The following is a 16,922-nucleotide window of genomic DNA, read 5'->3' on the forward strand; positions in this document are numbered from 1 at the left end:
TGGCAGCCATACTCAGTGAGGTCTAGAAGTCAGAGGTCTCGTATCTGAGGGAAAGATGTAGAATGAGGCCATTTTACTAAAAGTCAAAATTCATAAAGGACAGTCAGCGTGGGCTAACATTTCAGTGTTACCCTTGAGATCTGCTTTAATTGCCGTTACGCAATCCAGTCATGTGTGGTTGAGTCCAGAAACGCACGCTTTTAAGTGCTGATGTGCCACCCATTTGTTAACTGTCCCCCTGCACAAAACAGTAGCTGCGACCTGTGTTTTAACACCAACCTGCTGAATAAAGAAGGACTCTGCACCAAGTGGTTAACCTTCACCTTAATCACCATGGTGTTAAATTGACAGAGCAGATCGCCCACATGTTATTTAACCCATCCAATGTTCATTTCTGCAATAGAATTAAAATTCTATAGTGGGCAACCTTTCTGTAATGTCACTATTATAACCCGGTGGCAAATCGACAACCTATCCTTTACTGCCCCTAATAAAGAGAAAATAGTACACAATGTGTCAATCAGCATCTGTAAAAACACAGATCAATAATTTCATAGAAGTGTTCAAAATTATAAGGAGGGAACTGTTTCCACTGGCAGGAGTGTTGGTAACCAGAGGACACAGATTTCAGATAATTGTCAGAAGAACCAGAGGCAAGATGAGTTAGGGGCGGTGGTGTAGTGGTAATGTCACTGCACTAGTAATTGAGAGGCCCAGGATAGTACCCTGAGGGACATGGGTTCAAATACCAACACAGCAGCTGGTAGAATTTAAAATCAATTAATTAATAAAAAGAAGTCTGGAATTGAAAGCTAGTCTCAGTAATGGTGCCATGAAACAATCAGCAATTGTCATAAAAACTCATCTGGTTCACTAATGCCCTTTGGGGAAGGAAATCTGCTGTCCTTACCTAGTCTGGCCTACATGAGACTCCAGACACACAGCAATGCAGTTAACTCTTAACTGCCCACTGAAATGGCCTAGCACACCACTTAGTCGTCAAGGGCAATGAGGGATGGGCAACAAATGCTGGCCATGCCAGTGATGCCCACAACCCATGAAAGAATAAAAAGAATTAACCACTATCCAGCCTCATTAAAGTCATCACACTCTTCCTCAGGCACTTCAACACAAAACACATGAGCACTTGAGGTACAAAGTGACTTGTTTACTCTATCAGCTGCTCACAGTCTGAGATTTTGTAATTAATTCTGATTAACCATGAGATATGAACAATAACAGTTTGAATGCCATGTTTGATGAAATACTGTCTTACCATCATGACCTATTACCTTACCAAGACCTTTCCATTCCCTATGACCCTCCCTTTTATACTAAATCTCCTGCATCAGATTCTGTCTTGGATGGCCTTATACGATGCCTCATTGCTCTCTGAATCTTCTTCAAGACGGCAGCTTTAATGAAAGCCCATCTCCCTGCATGCAAAGCTTTCAAATGTGCAGGAAAAGAAGGAACTAATAGTGTAGTACCTTCTAGATCAGGAGGCCTATTGCACAAAAAAAGGGATTTTGTCCATAGACTAGTTGATAGGGACTATGTCCTCCAACCATTTGCAGTGAATTCTTTGCATGAACCGTCCGTGCTAGGACAGTTGTCAGCTGCAAGTCAGGTGCCAATGGAAGGCTTACAATAGGATGTGGCAGCATCCTCCAATACTTTTTTTTTACAGATTCCACACTTCTCACTAATCTCTTCTATTAGCCTTGTATACTCTTCATCAACCATACCTGCATCTTTTAGCAGGATTTTTAACCTTTGACAAGTAGGGTGAGAAAACTGTCTCTGTAGCTAAGACAGTTTACTATTTGTCTCTCTGATTCTTATCACTTAATGCCATAAATATTTGTCTTAACACTTTGATAAGAAACATCAGGTTTTGTTAAGGAGATACAATAATGTCCTGACTGAGTAAACTGTAGATCCACTGACATTCCAGAAATAATTGCCTTATCATGCTTCATATCAAGTTCATCTGTGCATTTTTCATAGAAGGTTTACTCAACAGCATAGATATCTTACAAGAGACCACATCTGTCCTTATAAAATGGTTTACTCCAGCTATTTTACATGGAATCTTTAGTGACCTTAATGTGTTGTCTTCCGCAAACCTAAAGCAAATAATACTTTTTCGTTCCTTAACCTTGTGTTGATCCTCACTACTTAGTGAATCAAGATAGCATTTCAACCAATCTGTTCCACATACCATCGAAGTGCATGTCTTATCCAGCACTACACAGTTAAATGAGTCCATGGCTAACACATTCATCACAGGACGACAAGTCTTGTGACCAATACAATTCATTCAGATTCATCATTATTTTGATCCTCTTCCTCAGAATTCTTTTTGTCATGTGTTCATTTTGAGGACCCTGCCTCCCAGCTTTGGGCAGTTCATCGCATGATGATACTTTGAGTCATACCTGAAGCACCAATTATCTGTCCCTTCGGCATTCCTTGGCATTCATTTGCCTATTAATGCTGTTCCAATTCTGTCTTCTGCTGTAATAACTAAATCTGCTATAGGTGTGATCATCCTCATTCTGCCTGTCTTTATTCCTTCCATTGTATTGACACCAGTGCCCAATATCTGGACCATTTCAAAATATGGCAATCATTGGGTCCTCTGTTCTTTATGTCAGTGCGGAATGTCCCATTTGATCCACAAAGGCTGAGGGAAATGACTGTGTCCCCAGAAATATTTTCAAGGCAGCAGATATCTGATCCAACAGGGTCTCCCTCTCAGAGAACCGAGCACCAGTTAGAACCAGTCGCCTGTCCATATGACACACCTTAGCAAAATCCAGCAATTTAAACTGTAGTACTGATCCAAGGATCCCAAACTGAATTTCGTCAATCTTCAATGCAAGTTGTTAACGTCCATGATATATTCTTACATTGAATGACCATCTGTCTTGCAACATCTATCAAAGTCTGACTATGCTTCATAGACATTTAACAGATCATCTTTCTTGCAATTTTCATCCAAGAATTCGAAAATAAGGTCCAAATCTTCATCACAATCCAACTGACGGGCATCCAGCTCAGAAAATAATTCCGATTTTACTTCTTGTGGGAAGTGACACGATCAAGGCAATGCCTGTTTCCTCTTTGGTTGGGATATAACCTGTGTTCATATATCCACTTCTTCCTTTCACTGGTCATATGGGCCACACTCCAAGGACATTGGCGATAATCATACCCCAACAATTTACATTTGCTTTCTGCCATTTTCCACAATGGCGACTGGGATTGTGGTTTTCTGTTTTTACTTTCCAACTTTCATTTTTAGTCATTCATTTTCTGCCACCATATTATGATAGAACTGGAGCCAATGTTTACAAACAGTTTTATATTTATTTACGGAGTTAGACATGACAAACATACACCTTCTAACCCAACAAACACAATTTCAACTATGTCTATTTATAGGGATTTAAGTGATTCATCAGTATGGACCTGATGCGCCAACTGGCCTCCTTCTGTGCCATAATGACCCTATTAATGCCCACCACCTTCTTACAACTAAACACAATTAATATACAATTAACAGCTAATTCTCAAAACAGCCAAATAATATGAAGTTTACTTTTTAGTAACTTAGTCCCAACATCTTATTGAATTATGTGCTGTTCCCATTTTTTCAACGACACAGGGTTAAAGGTGCCTTCATGAAAAGTGTTTGGAGAGGATTTTTCAATTAGAATATTGCTGAAAATTTATCTCCTCCTTGCAATATCAAAGACCCTTTCTCTGGGATGAAAGAGTTTTCTTTCCAGACCCATGTCAGTAACCAACATCTTACTCTCCACTCTTTCGCCCCATTCTGCCAGTCCATGGACCTCCCTTCTTGGCCACCATCTTGATTCAATATTTAAACTTGCCAGTGGCTTTTACTGCAGGTCCCATAATTGTCACATCCCTCCATTCACTAGAACCCTCTGGAATATGTGTTATATAACTATTGGAAAACATTCTGAGGGACAGGATTAATCTTCATTTCGAAGGACATGGATTAATCAAAGGCGGTCAGCACGGATTTGTTAAGGGAAGGTCGTGTCTAACGAACATGATCAAATTTTTTGAGGAGAAAATATGGAAGGTTGATGAGGTCAGTGCATCTCATGTAGCCTATATGGATTTTATCAAGGCTTTTACTTAGGTCCCACATGGCAGACTAGTCAAGAAAGTAAAGACACATGGGATCCAAGGCAAAGTGGCAATTTGGATTCAAAATTGGCTCAGAGGCAGGTAGCAAAGGGTAGTGGTCGATGGGTGTTTTTATGACCAGAAGGCTGTTTCCAGTTGGGTTCCGCAGGGCTCATTACTAGGTCCTTTGCTTATTGTGGTATATACCAATGATTTTGGACTTGAATGTAGGGGGTATGATTAAGAAATTTGCAGACGATACAAAAATTGGCCGTATGGTTAATAATGAAGAAGAAAGCTGTAGACTGCTGGAAGATATCAATGGACTAGTCAGATGGGCCGAACAGTGGCAAGTGGAAATCAGTCAGGAGAAGTGTGAGGTAATGCATTTGGGGAAGGCTAACAAGGCAAGGAAATACAATGTAATAAATGGTAGGATACGCTCGAGTCGCTTTAAACAGGCTCCAGAAGCTGGCTGAGCGTGTCTACCCTGAGACACCGCGTGGCTCTCGAGCAGAGAGATCCACCATTGACATGCTGTTCTCCATTCGCCAGCTACAGGAGAAATGCACGAATAACAGATGCCCCTCTACGTTGCTTTCATTGATCTCACCAAAGCCTTTGACCTTGTCAGCAGACGTGGTCTCTTCAGACTACTAGAAAAGATCAGATGTCCACCAAAACTACTAAGTATCATCACCTCATTCCATGACAATATGAAAGGCACAATTCAGCATAGCGGCGCCTCATCAGACCCCTTTCCAATCCTGAGTGGCGTGAAACAGGGCTGTGTTCTCGCACCCACACTTTTTGGGATCTTCTCCCTGCTGCTCTCACATGCGTTCAAGTCTTCAGAAGAAGGAATGTTCCTCCACACAAGATCAGGTGGCAGGTTGTTCAATCTTGCCCATCTAAGAGCGAAGACCAAAGTACGGAAAGTCCTCATCAGGGAACTCCTCTTTGCTGACAAAGCTGCATTAACATCTCACACTGAAGAGTGTCTGCAGAGGCTCTTCGACAGGATTGCGGCTGCCTGCAACGAATTTGGCCTAACCATCAGCCTCAAGAAAACGAACATCATAGGACAGGACATCAGAAATGCTCTATCCATAAATATCGGCGACCACGCTCTGGAAGTGGTTCAAGAGTTCACCTGAATAAAAGCAAAATACTGCGGATGCTGGAAATCTGAAATAAAAACAAGAAATGCTGGAACCACTCAGCAGGTCTGGCAGCATCTGTGGAAAGGGAAGCAGAGTTAACGTTTCGGGTCAGTGACCCTTCTTCAGAACTGTTCCGAAGAAGGGTCACTGACCCGAAACGTTAACTCTGCTTCTCTTTCCACAGATGCTGCCAGACTTGCTGAGTGGTTCCAGCATTTCTTGTTTTTATTTCAAGAGTTCACCTACTGAGGCTCAACTATCACCAGTAACCTGTCTCTTGATGCAGAAATCAACAAACACATGGGAAAGGCTTCCACTGCTATGTCCAGACTGGCCAAGAGAGTGTGGGAAAATGGCGCACTGACACGGAACACAAAAGTCCTAGTGTATCAAGCCTGTGTCCTCAGTACCTTGCTCTATGGCAGCGAGGCCTGGACAACGTATGTCAGCCAAGAACGACATCTTAATTCATTCTATCTTCGCTGCCTACGGAGAATCCTTGGCATCAGGTGGCAGGACCGTATCTCCAACACGGAAGTCCTCGAGGCGGCCAACATCCCCAGCATATACACCCTACTGAGCCAGCGGCGCTTGAGATGGCTTGGCCATCTGAGCCACATGGAAGATGACAGGATCCCCAAGGACACATTGTACAGCGAGCTCGCCACTGGTATCAGACCCACCGGCCGTCCATGTCTCCGCTTTAAAGACGTCTGCAAACGTGACATGAAGTCCTGTGACATTGATCACAAGTCATGGGAGTCAGTTGCCAGTGATCGCCAGAGCTGGCGGGCAGCCATAAAGGCAGGGCTAAAGTGTGGCGAGTCAAAGAGACTTAGCAGTTGACAGGGAAAAAGACAGAAGCGCAAGGAGAGAGCCAACTGTGTAACAGCCCCGAGAACCAATTTTATCTGCAGTACCTGTGGAAGAGCCTGTCACTCTAGAATTGGCCTTTATAGCCACTCCAGGTTCTGCTTCACAAACCACTGACCACCTCCAGGTGCTTACCCATTGTCTCTCGAATCAAGGAGGCCAAAGAAGAAGAACTGAGAAGTGTAGAGGAACAGAGGGATCTTGGAGTGGATGTCCAAAGAATTTTTAAAATATTATTTAGAGTGCACTGCCTGAAAGGGTGGTGGAAGCAGATTCAGTGGTGATTTTTAGAAGGAAATCTGATGGAAATTGAAAAGGAAAAATTTGCTGGGCTTTGAGAAAAGAGTGAATGGGACCATTTGAATAGCTCTTCAGAAGAGCTGGCACAGACATAATGGGCTGAATGGCCAACTTCTGTGCTGTAAGATTCTATGATTCTAATATTCTGAATATGACCATTTATCTGAATGCTGTCACTGATAACTTTAAGCAGGACTGGTTCAAAATGAAAAGTACACGGCAACTATTTTATGTTCGGGTAGGAAGCAGCGTCATGTTTTATAATTGTCACAAACATGTCACTGGGAAAGAATGCATAACGGATTTCAGAAAGATTTATTACGTCATTGAGAATTTGAAAAATAGTCACTTGGTATTACATAATTTGAGTATTGCTGAAAAAAGAGACATGTTTTCAAAGCTTTTCATCTTGCACTCATCAGGACAGATGCAAGAATGCTAAATTTCAAAGGGAGCAACAATTTATATTGAATGAGAAAAGGGTGCTGATTGGTTGGCAAGTTGACTCTTGATTGGTCAAGGCGTTGCCATGGAATTACACTGACAATGAATTTAAGATTATCAATCAGGCTCGGAATGTGGCTCACCTACCCTTGCTAGAAGCTACGCCTATTCGTACGCAGGGACCTGTCCTCTGCAGGCAAAAGGAACATGTCCAGCTGTTGCACCTTTTTGGAATTAAACAAAAGTGTGGGGACTGTAGTTCCCTGGTGCATAAAATAAACGCCACAGAACAGGCTCGTAATTGAACTTGAAGCAGAAGCTCTCATGCTCGTGATGTTTTGGTGGCTGCCAATACTCTTGAGGATAAACTAATAAGAGAAATAAAACAAAGGGAATTAGCTAGTTGGAGAGAGTTTGGTATTTATTCTGAGGTACCAGATAAGAGGCAATCAGCTTTGTCACAGGTGGATTTGTGCTGATAAAGTGCTTGCCGATGGGACGTGTAGGACTGCAGCAAGGCACCAAGGCTCCTTAGACAGCACCTTCCAAACCTTTGACCTCTACTACATAGAAGGACAAGGGCAGCAAATGCGTGGGAACATCACCACCTGCAAGTTCCCCTCCAAGCCACACACCATCTTGACTTGGAACTATATTGCCATTTCTTCACTGTCGTTGGGTCAAAATCCTGGAACTCCCTTCCTAACAGCACTGTTGGCGTACCTACCCCACATGGACTGCAGCGGTTCAAGAAGGCAGCTCACCACCACCTTCTCAAGGGCAATTAGGGATGGGCAATAAATGCTGGCCTACATCCCATGAACGCATAATAATAAAAAAAGCTAAAGTGAAACTAGTTGCTAGGGGCTTTGAAGAGCAACTGTGTGATAAAGTTGTTAGAGTGGACTTTCCCACAGCTGGAAAAGTAATCGTGAAAATCCTTTTTGTTCTTTTGGCCACATATTCATGGGAGTATAGATCAATCGACGTAAAAGCCACATTTGTGCAGGGCGAAACGTTTCAGAGAGAAGTGTTTCTGAAACCATCAAAACAGGCAGTAGGTAAAGAAGGAAAATTATGGAAATTAAACAAATGTGTCTCTGGCCTGAATGATGCTTCCGGGGCTTGACATTTTTTGGTGAGATCTGGTTCACTGAAAATCAGATGTGTTTAACTAGAAACAAATCCCATAATGTTTTATTGCTATCGTAAAGGAAATCTTGCAGACATCATCATGATGTATGTTGATGATTTCTTATGGGAATTTGCGAAATGTGTTTTTAATAAGATTGGAGTAGAATTTAAAATTAGGAGTCAAGATTGTGGGCTTTTAAATATATTAGTTTAGATATTAAGCAGAGTAGGTTCTGGAATAACTTTAAATCAACAATCCTGTTTAAAGAGTGTTATTCCCATCCTGGTTAGTCATACTAAGTCATCACAGAAAGATGAAGAGGTAGAACAATTGCGAAATTTGATTGGTCAGTTGAACTGGTTGTGCACTCAGAATAGATCAGATGCTCGATTTGATACGTTGGAGTTAAGTACTACAATGAAACAGCCTAAAGTTGAGAATATTTTAAGGGTGAATTAGGCATTAAAAATAATTAAATCTGGAGAAATGTATACTTAAGTTCCCATCCTTACTGGACCCAGATAGCTTGAAACTAGTCATTTTTAGTGATGCTTATTTTGCTGATGGGGATTCTCAGGCAGTTGGTTTCATGATATTTCTTATGGGTGAGAATGTTGTCCTTTCGTCTGGGAAGCTGGCAGTTCCTGGCAATATTAACTAAAAAAGATGGCCCGCTCATTCATCTCATACAAAAACAAGAAATGCTGGAATCACTCAGCAGGTCTGGCAGCATCGGTGGAAAGAGAAGCAGAGTTAACGTTTCGGGTCAGTGACCCTTTCATCTCATTGTTGCTTTGGGATATTTTTAGCTACTACTACCCACTTAATAGTAGTGACTGCATTGCAAAGTTTCAAACTGTATGTAGATCACTCCCGAAATGTTTCTGCACAAGTGATAAAGTGCTGTGTAAATGAAGGCCCCTTTATCTGAGCTGTTCCCTTTCTGCTAATAGTAGAGATTATGGATACTTCTAACCCTGCCAACTGGATTCAACTCTTTGTCAATCTCATGAAATTTCAGAAATGATAGTTTGTCAGAGTCTGTGTGAAAGGGCGCTAATCAATGCTAGTACTTTGAATTATTTTACAGGACTGCCAACACTATCTCTTCTGTTAACTATTTATCAATTTTGCACTTAATGTACATGGCTCACAGGGATAGAAGGGAGAGAGAAAAATTATCATAAGTGCTGGCAAGAATGACTTTTCTGATTGATGTTGGAGAGTTTTATTATCGCTGTGACAGCCTACACCGAAAGATGGTGTGTTATCACCAAAAGGGGGAAGATCTCCATTTATAAAGGACAGGGTTTGTGATTTACTTGCACCAGGTACAGAGTCTCTTGTGATGTCCCACAATGAATAAGGTGTTAACTTCAACTAGTCTCCACTCTTGCCCAAATAATATTCCTTTGGTCCCAAAATGAAATGATCCAGACATGAAATTGTCTCTTTCATTTCTGCAAAGAAGCACAAAAAAAAATCATCCAGCTTTCCAAAAAAAAAAGCTGCAACTTACCATGTACTCTTTGTAACAGTAGTTAGACTATCAGACAAGACGTTTCTCTGTTGTCCTCCCCTCTTCACTTTAATCCGCTCCGTTTAGGGAATTATTTATTTTAGTTCCGATTTCAAAGGCATAAACATTATATCCACTATTTTAAATCCATCACAATATCCTTCTTGTAGAACACAAAGGGTTTGTACACATGAAAATGAAATGGCATTGGGATATCCCTAGTGCCTTGTAACCATGGCATTAAAAGCTAGATGAAAAGCTGGGGTGTCTTTAGAGCTCTTTGTAACCTCACTCCTTTCCTCTTCCTTAGAGTCGACCTCCCATTGACCTGAAGGCTGCCATGCTGGAAATGGTGGACCGGTTGAAGATGAAAAGCTCTGACCCTGATGTAAGTGCCTTGCTCTCAGCTCCATTCTTCCTTCATAGATATTTTCTCACACTCAAGCCAACAACAGATGCCGTTCTTCAGATAACATGTTAGATGTTCAGGTGGATACCCCATAGCCCAATACAAGGGAAATCAAGAGTTCTCCTCATGTCCTGGCAATATTCCTCCCTCAGTCAACACCATTGCTGTTTGTAAGACATTGCTATTTGCAACATTTGCCTATTTATCAACACTCACAGCATTTCAATGTAATTAATTGTATATGAAGCAATTTGAGGTGTTCTTAAAAGGTATGTGTATGTATATATTTTTCAAGTTTGTTCTTTATTCAGTGGTTACAAAGTCACTTTACAAATAAATACAGTGAGGGAGGTTTTTTTAGTCTGCCTTAACTTTTTCAACTAGAATACAGTTCATCCACCATCCGTCACAAGATCCTGTCAACCCTGGCTCAGTGGTAGCACTGTCGTTTCTAATCAGAAGGCTGTGGGTTCCTGCCCAACTCCAGTGAATTGAACAGATAATCCAGGCCAAAACTTCAATGCAGCATTGAGGGAGTGCTGCACTGTCTGAAATGCTGTCTTTCAGATGAGATGTTAAACCAATGCTCCATCTGCCCTCTCTGGTCGACGTAAAAGATCCCATACCACTATTCAGAGCAGAGCAGCAGGTACTCCCCGGTGTCCTTGTCAATATTTATCTCTCAACCAGCATCGCATAAACAGATTATCTGGTCATCATCACATTGCTAATTGTGTGATCTTGCTTTGCTCAAATTGACTGCCGTGTTTCCTACATTACAATAGTGACTACACTTCAAAAGTACTTAACTGGCTGTAAAACATTTTGAGATGCCCTGAGGTTGTGAAAAATGCTATATAATGTATATATTTTCTATGGATGATGTACCTTTACTGATGCACACAGGGTGATGTTGGAGCAGCAGTTAACAACAGTGGATATACTGTGCCATGAATAAGCTGCTGAACCAAGGTCTCATCAAGGTGGGAAAGGTTTACCAAGATTAATCACAAAGTATGGCGAGTAGCCTTGATGACTTGAGCAATGCTTTCTCTCCAACAAAATTTTCCTAATCACTAGATTCTGACTGTGCCTTCAGTGTAACTGAGACTAGTGGTGTCATTGGCCTAGAATTCAGTTTGCCACAAGGGATAGCTCAATGTGTAACTGAACCACACAGACTGAAAAGACCCAGGTTGGACTCTGGCTGTTTGCCAAATGAGCTGACCTAAGCTAGGTTGAGGTACTTCAGTCCTCCTGGGAAGATATCCCCTGCTGGTCACTTTGCAGTGACACTTGTTAGAGAATACAACACTGTGGGTTAGACCTGCATACAATGCCTCTTGCAGTTGAGTAGAATGCTGCAGTCAGTGATAGGTTCCAACATTAAGAGTTGCTGATTGGGAGGGGTGTTGGTGGGTATAGAATCATATCCCAGCAGAAGCTATTGCCTTCATTACAATGGTGACTACATCTCAAAGGTATTTCATTGGCTGTAAAGCGGTTTGGGACATCCTGTCCTGAGGTTGTGAAAGGGGCTATATAAATGCAAGTCGGGGTGGGGTGGGGAGGGGGGTGCATTGCGAAATGCCGGAGCCCTAACGCATCAGCAAATTATGCAATGAATAGCTCAATCTTACAGACCAGTAAAGTCCCTGGTTTGATTCTTAGCCTGTGCTGAGCTTCCTGACGGTTGATGCTGGGCCTGTGTTAGTGATATTGTTACCAGGCTCCATGGCCTGTGCTGAGCTTCCTGACGGTTGATGCTGGGCCTGTGTTAGTGATATTGTTACCAGGCTCCATGGCCTGTGCTGAGCTTCCTGACGGTTGACGTTGGGCCTCTTATGTTGGGAAGGAAACATTTGCTGAGATTTCTATTCCTGTGGGAATGTCAGGTTAGGATAGTTTCAAGCTTGCTTGTTGAATAATCCTGCAGCGCTCATGATTAATGCTCAAACATGAATATAACAACATAAGAAATATGAGCAGGAGTAGACCATTTGGCCCTTCAAGCCTGCTGTGACATTCAATAAGATCATGGCTGATCTTCTAACTCAACTCCATGTTCCACACTCTCCCTGTATCCCTTAATTCCCTTAATACCCAAAAATCTATCGACCTTTGTCTTGAATATACTCAATGACGGAGCATCCACTGCTCTCCAAAGATTCACAACCGTTTGAGTTGAGAAATTTCTTCTCATCTCAGTCCTAAATGGCCGATCTCTTATTCTGAGATGGTGAAGCTGTGTTCTAGATCCTCTACCCTGGTGAAACATTTTCTCAGCATCAACCTTGTCAAGACCATTAAGAATTTTAGTTGTTTCAATCAGATCACCTCACATACTTGTAAACTCCAGGGAATATAGGCCTTGTACTCAATTTCCTCTCATAGGACAATCCACTCATCCCAGGAACCAGACTAGTGAACCTTCGTTGCACTCCCTCTACAGCAAGCATTGTCTATCTTGGGTAAGGAGATCAAAACTGCACACAGTAGTCCGGTTGTGGCCTCACCAATGCCCTGTTGAATTTTACTCTTGTATTCTAATTCCTTTGGAACAAAATGCCCATGGAATTAAAAGGACTGTAGCAGCATGGACACAAAATTGGCTGAGTGACAAGAAATAGAAAGTAGTTGTGAACAGTTGTTTTTCAGGCTGGAGGAAGTTACACAGTGGGGTTCCCCAGGGGTCAGTGTTGGGACCCCTGCTTTTCTTGATATATATTAATGACCTAGACTTGGGTGTACAGACACAATTTCAAATTTTGTGTATGACATGAAGCTTGGAATTATTGTGAACTGTGAGGAGGATGGTGATAAACTTCAAGAGGGCATAGACAGGCTGGTGGAATGGGCAGACAAGTGACAGATGAAATTTAATGCAGAAAAGTGATTCATTTTGGTAGGAAGAATGAGGGGAGGCAATATAAATTAAAGGGTATAATTTTAAAACCGGTGCAGGAACAGAAGGTCCTGGAGGTATGTGTGCACAAATCATTGAAGGTTGCAGGGCAGGTTGAGAAAACGGTTAATGAAATATATGGGATCCTGGGCTTTATAAATAGTGGCATGGAGTACAAAAACAAGGAAATTATGATAAACCCCCTGTATAAAACACTGATTTGGCCTCAACTGGAGTATTGTGTCCAGTTCTGGGCACTTCACTGTCAGAAGGATGTTAAGGTATTGGAGAGAGTGCAGAAAAGATTCATGAGAATGGTTCCAGGGAAGAGGAACTTCAGTTATGTGGATAGGTTGGAGAAGTTGGGTCTGTTCTCCTTGGAGAAGAGAAGATTAAGAGGAGATTTGATAGAGGTGTACAAAATCATGTGGGGTCTAGACAGAGTAGATAGACAGAAACTGTTCCCATTGGCGTAAGGATCCAGAACCAGAGGGCACCGATCTAAGACGATTGACAAAACAAGCAACAGTGACATGAGGAAAAACATTTTTATATAGTGAGTGGTTAGGATCTGGAATGCACTGCGTAAAGTGTGGTGGAGGCAGATTCAATCGAGGCCTTCAAAAGAGAACTGGATAATTATCCGAAGAGAAAAAAATTGCAAGACGACGGGGGAAAAAGGTGGGGGAATGGGACTAGGTGAGTTGCTCTTGCAGAGAGCCAGCACGGACATGACAGGCAGAATTACCACCTCCTGTGCTGTAGCTGTTCTATGATTCCATGAAAAGCTAACATACCATTTGCCTTCCAAATTGGTTGCTATACCTGAATGTTAATTTTCTGTGATTCATGTACAAGGACGTCCAGGTTCCTTTGAATCAAATGTTTCCCAGTTTCACACCATTCAAAAAATATTCTGTATTTTATTTTTCCCATCAAAGTGGATTGCTTCACTCTTTGCCACATTGTATTCCATCTGCCATGTTCTTGCCCACGCACCCAACCTGTCTAAATCCCTCTGCAGCCTCTTTGCGTCCTCCTCACCGCTTACTTTCCCACCTAACTTTGTACTGTCAGCAAACTTGGATGCGTTACATTCAGTCATCCAATCTAAGTCATTAATATAGATTATAAATAGCTGAGGCCCAAGTACTGATGGATGTGGTATCCCGCTATTTACAGCCTGCCAACTCGAAAATATCTCAATTATTCCTCATCTCTGTTTTCAGTCCCTTAACTAATCCTCAATCCATGCTAGTATATTATCCCCAATCCCAATAGTCCTAATTTTGTGCAATAACCTCTTGTGTGGCACCTTATTGAATACTTTTTGAAAATCCAAATACACCACATTCACTGGTTCCCCCTTATCCATCTTTCTAGTTACATCCTCAAAAATCTCAACAGAATTACCCAACACGATTTCCCTTTCATAAATTTGTGTCGACTCAGCTTAATCATATTATGATTTTCGTAGTGCCCTGTTGCCACATCCCTAATTATAGAATCTATTTGCCTATTACTGATGGTAGCCTAACTGGCCTAGAGTTCCCCATTTTCTGTCTTCCTTCTTTTTTACTGGCAGGGTTATGTTTGCTACCTTCCAATTCTTGGGAACTGTTTTAAAATCTGAGGAATTCTGGAAGATCAAAACCACTATCTCTGCAGCTACCTCTTTTAAAGCCCTAGGATGCAGGTCGTCCAATCCAGGGGATCTGTCATCACTTAGTCCCACTAATTTTTCCAGTCCTATTTCTTTACTTATTGTGACAGAAATCACACCTGCCAAAATGAGACATATTAATTTCATCATATGGAACATTATTTTTGAACTGTTACTGGACTTGAAATAACTTGTTTAAAAAGACCGCAGCAGTGGCTGAAAACATGGCTGCACATTTGCATTCTAAAAGACAGTTGCATGAAGAAGCCAATGGGAGTATTCCCTGATTCAATTAGCCAGATGGGTTTTGTCAATAGTGATGATACATACGAACATACGAATTAAGAGCAGGAGTAGGCCACTCGCCCCTTCAAGCCTACTCTGCCATTCAATAAGTTCATGGCTGAACTGATTACTCCACATTTCCACCTACCCCCGATAACCTTCCGCCCCCTTGCTTATCAAGAATCTATCTACTTCTGCCTTAAAAATATTCAAAGACTCTGCTTCCACCGCCTTTTGAGGGAGAGAATTCCAAAGACTCACAACCCTCGGAGAGAAAATTTTCCTCATCTCTGTCTTAAATGGGTGACCCCTTATTTTTAAACAGTGAGCCCAAGTTCTAGATTCTCTCACAAGGGGAAACATCCTTTGCACATCCACCCTGTCAAGATCCCTCAGGAGCTTATATGTTTCAATCAAGTTGCCTCTTACTCTTCTAAATTCCAGCCTAGTCTATCCAATCTTTCCTCATAAGACAGCCCACCCATTCCAGGTATTAGTCTAGTCAACCTTCTCTGAACAGTCTCCAATACATTTACATCCTTCCTTAAATAAGGAGACCAGTACTGTTCACAGTACTCCAGATGTGGTCTCTCCAATGCCCTGTATAGCTGAAGCATAACCTCCCTACTTTTGTATTCAATTCCCCTTGCGATAAACGATAACATTCTATTAGCTTTCCTAATTACTTGCTGTACCTGCATACTATTCTTTTGTGATTCATGCACAAGTACACCCAGATCCCTCTGCTTCTCCGAGCTCTGCAATCTTTCACCATTTAGATAATATGCTTTTTTATTCTTCCTGCCAAAGTGGACAATTTCACATTTTCCCACATTATACTCCATTTGCCAGGTCTTTGCCCACTCACTTGACCTATCTATATCCCTTTGTAGCCTCCTTATGTCCTCTTCACAAGTTACTTTCCTACCTATCTTTGTGTCATCAGCAAATTTAGCAACCATACCTTCGGTACCTTCATCTAAGTTATTTATATAAATTGTAAAAAGTTGAGGCCCCAGCACAGATCCCTGTGGCACACCACTCGTTACATCTTGCCGACCAGAAAATGACCCATTTATGCCTACTGTTTCCTGTTAGGTAACCAATCTTCTATCCATGTCAGTATGTTACCCCCTACACCATGAGCTTTTATTTTTTGCAATAACCTTTGATGTGGCACCTTATCAAATGCCTTCTGGAAATCGAAGTACAATACATCCACCGGTTCCCCTTTATCCACAGCACATGTAACTCCCTCAAAGAACCCCAATAAATTTGTTCAACATGATTTCCCTTTCACAAAACCCTGTTGACTATGCCTGATTACCTTGAATTTTTCTATATGCCCTGCTGTAACAATAGCTTCTAACATTTTCCCTAAGGCAGATGTTAGGCTAACTGGCCTTTAGTTTCCTGCTTTCTGTCTCCCTCCCTTTTTGGGAGTTACATTCGCTATGATCAAGAGACATTGAGAGCCATTGAGCCAGCATTCTACCACCACCCCCACTGACAGCAACTGGTAAGCGTGAAGGAATCTACAAATCTCGCAGGTGAGGCTGCTCTGAACAAGGAACTAACCTGCTGGCCAACCTGGAGTTAATTGAATTGTCCTCACAGAACAGTTTGGGAAGAGACTGCAACTGACCTTCAAGCAGAGAGCCTCTCTCTCTCTCTCCCTCTCTCTCGCAAAGTTCCAGGGACCCATGGAAGTAACTCAAGCCTCAATACAGAAGACCAGCAAAACAAGTTTGAAAATGTGCACTGGGCCCCAACGAGAACTGCAAGACAATCAAAGACTTTAGATCAAATCCAAAGCCAGTAACTGAACTCCAGCTATTGCTTCAAACCCTTCCCCTTTGATTCTTTCTCCTTTTCTGTCTCTGTTTGCATGCGTGTTTATCGCATGTGCATCGCATATTTTTATTAGTTTTAACTGAGTTAGAGTTTTAAGGTTCATAAACTTACACCTTTCCTGTTTAAATCTGAGAAAACCTGTCTGGTTGATTTCTTTGCAATCACAATTAGACAGCAGTGAGCAAGGACTCACTGAGGGGAAGCT

The 16,922-nt window shown here is 41.9% G+C and overlaps 1 protein-coding gene across 6 annotated transcripts in view; it reads left to right on the plus strand.

Moving 5' to 3' along the window:
• trim44 (tripartite motif containing 44) overlaps nucleotides 1-16,922 on the plus strand; it is a 130,684-nt gene that overhangs the window by 20,513 nt on the left and 93,249 nt on the right. For all 6 annotated transcript variants that reach the window (XM_068045930.1, XM_068045931.1, XM_068045933.1 and 3 more), the window contains exon 2: nucleotides 9,912-9,989. In XM_068045930.1, coding sequence (XP_067902031.1) covers nucleotides 9,912-9,989 — 78 coding nt within the window. The remainder of the gene's footprint in view (nucleotides 1-9,911; nucleotides 9,990-16,922) is intronic.

The sequence above is a fragment of the Heterodontus francisci genome, chromosome 14 (genome assembly GCF_036365525.1).
Source record: "Heterodontus francisci isolate sHetFra1 chromosome 14, sHetFra1.hap1, whole genome shotgun sequence".
NCBI classification, from domain to species: domain Eukaryota; kingdom Metazoa; phylum Chordata; class Chondrichthyes; order Heterodontiformes; family Heterodontidae; genus Heterodontus; species Heterodontus francisci.